Source organism: Mesitornis unicolor, unplaced genomic scaffold (assembly GCF_000695765.1).
Source record: "Mesitornis unicolor isolate BGI_N332 unplaced genomic scaffold, ASM69576v1 scaffold12560, whole genome shotgun sequence".
In the NCBI taxonomy this organism is placed as follows: domain Eukaryota; kingdom Metazoa; phylum Chordata; class Aves; order Mesitornithiformes; family Mesitornithidae; genus Mesitornis; species Mesitornis unicolor.
In genome coordinates, this window is record NW_010157691.1 from 30,134 (window position 1) to 36,304 (window position 6,171).

The window sequence follows — 6,171 nt, forward strand, 5'->3', positions numbered from 1 at the left end:
AGGTTGCTGGCTGTATGTGTCCCACTAGCAGTGGCAATTATTAAATGACTCACACATAATTGAGACTTGCTTTCCATCGATAATTGTTTTAAGAGGGTTTTCCTGCAGTCCATTAAGTAACCTCGCTTTTGTTCATTGCAAGAATGTATAAAGAAGGCAAATTAACCTTCAAGTGCCCAACGGTGTGAATCTAGAGCCTATTCCTTTTATTCTGTCTTTCAGGTTATTCCAATCTGACCACCACACGGACGTCATTATTTTAATGTTGAATACTCAGACAAGGGTGCCATGGATGTAAAAGAAAGGAAACCGTATCGATCTCTGACTCGGCGCCGCGACACTGAGCGCCGCTACACCAGCTCTTCAGCCGAGAGTGAGGACAGCAAGGTACCCCAGAAGTCCTACAGCTCCAGCGAGACCCTGAAGGCTTATGATCAAGACTCCAGGTTGACCTACAGCAATCGGGTCAAAGACATGGTGCACCAAGAAGCTGATGAATTCTGCCGAGCAGGTGAGTACATTTCAGCAGATGCTGCTGCAATCAGTGTAAGTTAATCAGCTGAAGCTACCTTTGAAGAAAACTCTGAGGCCAAAGGCAAGATATAAGGAAAAAGAGAAGCAAGGCATATCTTCATTGTCTTGCACAGATGGGGGATGTGTGCAGACCAGTCTCCTTAAGTGGGATACCACTAGCCTGTGTTCATTAGTATCTACTGAGACACATTATCTGTCTTAGTCTTTGTGCCTTGAAAGGCTCTTTGCCACTTCCCGCCATGAGACCAGATCCCCTGTCCACATGCTGCACAGCCCTGACATGGCATGGAAAGTCCCTGCCTGCTCAAGAGACCTTTTCACTACGCTATGTGCCTGCTCTGTCTTGAAGGAAGTCAATGAGAATGCAAAGACAGAAGACAACCAGGGGTGAGTGCCACTGTCCACAGTGTCCACCTGGGCTACAGCAAAACCCAAGAAGCCTGGAAGAAGGAAGGCAACTGAGCTGCAGATGGGATGAACCACCCTTGGCATTGTAAATGGCCTATGGGTTGGAGGTTTGAGATGGAAACATCCGATATTAGAGGAGTGGTAAAGAACCACTTTGAGGACTTATAGGAGTCCATTTAGTGAATCTGGGTAATAGTAGCTACGAAGATGTGGAGGTTTAAGGGTCAGCATGGGCTCCACAGTCCTAATAGACATTCCAGATATTCTCCTTTTTATTGCTAGCCTGAAGTCAGTGCAGTTACATTTTCACAGCTGCTGTTGCCTACCTGAGGTAGATTTCTGTCCCCTGCTATAGTCTCATCTTCATTTTTCTGTAGAGACATGAGTGTCTTGGTTCAGAAACCAAGAAGGGCCTCACATAAATTATTTTTAGAAGTCTATTAAGAAAAGCATAAAATGGCAAAGTGAGTCAAATGGAGTAGGCAGCATTCCAGACAATGAGCATAAAATAGCTGACCCAGTCTGCTCTGAGCACATCCTCTGCAGTTTGGAGAAGTTGGTTTCCCAAAGGGAATGCCTATAAATGCACTAGTTTAACTGGGGGGCTGCTTAATTTCACTCTTCAAACACCACACACTTGTGGCTTTGATGCAAGACTCATCTTTAAAGTATGCATAAGCAAAATGACTTGCAGAACTATCTTTGTGCACGTGGCTTTGGTGTTTGTATTTCGGGATAACTGCAACAGGCAATAATTAACAAAAGTGGCAATAGGTGTTGTAACTAATACTTTATAATCGTAAAAGGAGTTTCCCTCTTAGCAACTCTGAAGTACTTCATCCTCTCTAAGGAATCTACAAAGTTATAAAGAAAAGGAAACCTTTTAGGTCATCGAGTTTGCTCACTTCGTACAATATATTCACCATGCAGGATAGATGTGAATTAGTACAGGTCAGCGGTTTTCAACCTGAGGGTCTATGAGGCCATGCAGGTCCAAGGACTTCTCCTAAGAAGCCCACAAAAGATAAATAAGAAAAGGCAGTCCATTGACAGGATGTATAAATTTGCTATACACAAGTTCATACTTCCCTAGGAAAATTTTGTTGAGAGAAATAGTAAAAACCACTGCTCTAAGCGGCTGAATTTAATTGAGAAAAAGTTAAGATTAACCATGTCAGGGCACCAGTTCTACTTCTGATATATCACCCCCAGAGTTTTCAATTTCTAGTTTTCTCCCAGTTTATCCTAAGATTCCCCAAACTGGCCTGAAGAATGTTAACAATAACCCCAGACTTTTTGTGCCACATTTTCCACTGGCAGAAAGCCATGAACGGACCTCACTTTGTGGTGCTGCTTGGCCTCATTCCAACTGAAACCAAGTCTTATTAGCCTGCTTGACATCAACAAGGCAAAGTGAATTTCTCTCCTGCATTGGTTTGGAAGGCAGAGGAGGGAAACATTTCAAATTGACCAAATAAATTCAGTAAATAAACAAGTCAGCATTTAAATGGTTTTAGCTAGAGTGAGAGTGCCAGCAAACGTGCAAGTCAGCACAGGAAAAAATAGACCAGATCTGAATTAAAAAGTCTCAGATATTTATTATCTTCCTTTTATTGACTTGAGTTCTTCTAGCTTAAAAGGCAACCGTGAGCATAGAATATGAAAATCAATGCATCTCCTGCTGTTTATTGCAAATAAATTTGATTTTCAGTTAATTGTAGAAGTCATTTTTCATAATTTATGAGGTGCTGTTACTGGAGAGTATCAGTCACACTGCACACTGATGTGTCTGATGATGTTGAGTGTGGCTTGTTTCAGGGGAAGGTGGAGCTTGTTTGCTTGACTCAAACATGCAAGCAAAGCTAAAAGGTGACGTTTTCCAGTACTCCTTGGAGGGTAGTTTAAAAATTATCCTGGCCTTGCACAGAAGTCAAAGCTGGAAAAGAAGAGCCATGTCTCTGGGGAGATACTGCTTCCTTGTGTTTATAACTTAGGTCAAGTTCATTTGCTACCTCATGCCACGGAGTGGTAGAGGATGCTCTCTCAGACCACTTTGCAATCAAGTTAAATGGTTTAATTTGCCACAAGCTTGCACCAAGGCCCTAGGGTTTGAGAGAGATGTGAGCTCCAAGCAACCTTATCTGTCCACTCTGTCTGAAAGCTTTAATCTTGCTTGGTCAATTAAAAAGGTGTGAAGTTCATGAATGCTTTATATAGTTTGAGTGTTATCACCTGTAGATCTGTAATGAGCTGAACCATGGTTATTTTCTCCTGATGTCAAACATCTCCTTCTCTGAACTTTAAGTGGAAATGTTGTCCAGTCCCATCTCTCATCCTGCAATCAAACATCTTCTCTCTGTTCATTATGAGCTACAAAGTCAACTAAATCATAGGATCATAGAACTTATTGGGTTGGAAGGGACCTGTAAAGCTCATCCAGTCCAACCCCTGCAGTGAGCAGGGACAATGTTCCCAGATCAGGTTGCTCAGAGCCCCAGCAAGACTGACCTTGAATATCTCCAGGGATGAGGCCTCCACCACTTCTCTGGACAACCTGTGCCACTGATCTACCACCCTCATATTGAAGAACTTTTTCCTAATATCCAACCTAAATCTACCCTTTTCTAGTTTAACACCATTACCCCTCGTCCTATCACTACATGCCTTAGTGAACAGCTCCTGGATTTCTTATAGGCTCCTTTCAGGTCCTGGAAAGTCGCTCTAAGGTCCCCCCAGAGCCTTCTCTTCTCCAGGCTGAACAACCCCAACTCTCTCAGTCTACCTTCGCAGGAAAGGTGCTCCAGCCCTTTGATCATCTTTGTGGCCCTCCTCTGGACCCGCTTCAGCACTTCAATGTCCTTTCTGTGTTGGGGACTCCAAAGCTGGATGCAGCACTGCAGGTGAGGTCTCACCAGAGCAGAGCAGAGGGGCAGAATCACCTCCCTCGCTCTGCTGGCCACACTTCTTGTGATGCAGCCCAGGATGTGGTTGGCCTTGGAATGCAGGAGCGTAGTAAAATAGCACCTACTTGGAGCCAGCTGATCATTCACTACATATGTGCTATGATATGAGACCTTCCCCGTGCAGCAGGGCTCAAGGACAAGCCAGGGTGTTTCCATAAGCATGAAACCAGACTCTGGAAAAGTAGAAATCTGATTGTTTCTATTGGATTCACATTTTTCCAGTGTGTGACATTTAACATCAACAAATGGAAATGTGAGGAGAGCCACATGCTTGTGTGGTTTTGAGCAGGGGGAGAATCATAACTCAGCTTTGGATACAACCTTGAGGTCCAGACTGAATGAACAGATTTCAGTAATGAGTGTATATGAACTTCACTGTTCAAAGGTAGGTTTGGGCCTGAACTTTCCTGGAGGTTATGCATTCAGATTTATCTTGTCAAAATACGTCTGAGCAGCAAACACTTCTCTAAAAGTGAGTCAGTGGCCTGTGCATAGATTTGGCAGGTTTTGCCTCTCTTTTCATTGCAGGGGATTTACATACTGAAGTAAGAGGAAGAAGCTAGCTAGACCGAATTTGATCACCAATGGTGGTACTTGGCCATGATCCAGGGCCTGGTGCCTCCTACTGGTTATAGATAAAGTTCCTTAATCCATCCAATCAAGGCGTAGCATAACAGGAGCAGGGGTGCATTGTGCCGTATATAATGCACGGTGTGGCTAAAGGCATTCACGGGTGGCCAAAATCTTTTAAAGACATTCAGGGCTGAAAATTAAAAGCATGCATTAATAAATAAATGTGGATTAAAATGGAGCCACTAATTGCTCTCCCCAGCCTCCTTGTTCAAATTTCCAGACAAAGCGTGCTAATATTTGAAGCCTCATTCACATCGTTTTGGTCTGATTTTGAAGCTCTGCAGGTAACTAGACATGAACTCAGGAGTCATTTTTCAGGCTGTATTTTTAGTCAGCTAAACAATTGCATTTATTTGCAGCCAAATATCCTCTGCTGTGTCTGTATGAGAATGAATAGCTAAACTGAGTCAAGGTGTGAGTGGTCAGTAAGGGGAAAGTGAGATCGCCAAAGGAAATTTAAATCCCCAGTATGTAATTTGAGGGATTTCAAAGAGCAGAACTCACTCAAATTTCTTATTGCAGTAGAGTTGCCAGGTGTATGGTAGGACTCTTGATCATTGCATGCCTCATTTTGCTTTTCTCACAAGATTTTTTTTTTGCCTCCCCTAAAGAATTCCACTATTTCTCTATCTGTATTTGCTTCTAAATTTGATTATTTCATTGTACATGCCCTGAGTTTTTGTCAGGTTCCAGAAGCAGGAATCCAGCTGCTTTTTGGTCTTGGCATGGTACTCGGTCTCCCACTAACTTGGTCTCCCAGATAACCTCCCACTTATGACGAGCGGCTGAGGGACCTGGGGTTGTTTATTCTGGAGAAAAGGAGGCTGAGGGGAGACCTTGTTGCCCTTTGCAACTACCTGAAAGGAGGGTCTAGCAAGGTCTCTTCTCCCTCGTAGCTAGTGATAGGACAAGGGGTAATGACCTCAAGTTGTGCCAGGGGAGGTTTAGGTTGGATATTAGGAGGAATCTCTTAACTAAAAGGGCTGTCAAGCACTGGAACACGCAGCTGAGAGAGAGGGTTGAGTCACCATCCCTGGAGATGTTTAAAAGATGAGTAGATATTGTGCTTAGGGACATGGTCTAGGGGCTTGATTGATAGTTGAACTTGATGTTCTTAAAGGTCTTTTCCAACCAAAACTGTTCTATGATTCCATGATTCTATAACCAAGACCACAAACCAGGATTTTTTAGCATGACATTAGGACCTGGGAATTGCTGTGACACACTTGAAGACAGAGGATGAATGTTTCTGCCATTGACTTGTGCTAGATGAAACCATCCCCTACCAAAGAGTAACCTCACTGCTGTGTTTTCTCCCAGGAGCCAACTTCTCCTTGCGAGAGCTGGGTCTTGAAGATGTGACGCCCACACATGGGACTTTGTACCGGACTGATATCGGGCTGCCTCACTGCGGCTACTCCATCAGCGCCGGCTCGGATGCCGATACGGAGGCAGACGTGGTCATGTCACCCGAGCACCCTGTGAGGCTCTGGGGACGCAACACCAAGTCTGGACGCAGCTCCTGCTTGTCGAGCAGGGCCAACTCCAACCTCACCCTCACCGACACGGAGCACGAGAACACCGAAACTGGTAAGTGGTGACAGCACGTGCGCTGTCAGCCTCCATCTCTGCC

At 44.3% G+C, this 6,171-nt stretch overlaps 1 protein-coding gene across 1 annotated transcript; it reads left to right on the top strand.

Annotated features, from left to right (window-relative positions):
• Positions 1-223: 223 nt before the first annotated feature.
• On the top strand, positions 224-6,128 carry LOC104538020 (teneurin-4-like; the record flags this gene model as incomplete). The annotated part of the gene is made up of 2 exons (XM_010181066.1): positions 224-511; positions 5,859-6,128. Coding segments are annotated over exons 1-2 (493 nt in total), but the record flags the coding sequence as incomplete, so codon positions are not given.
• Positions 6,129-6,171: the final 43 nt, after the last annotated feature.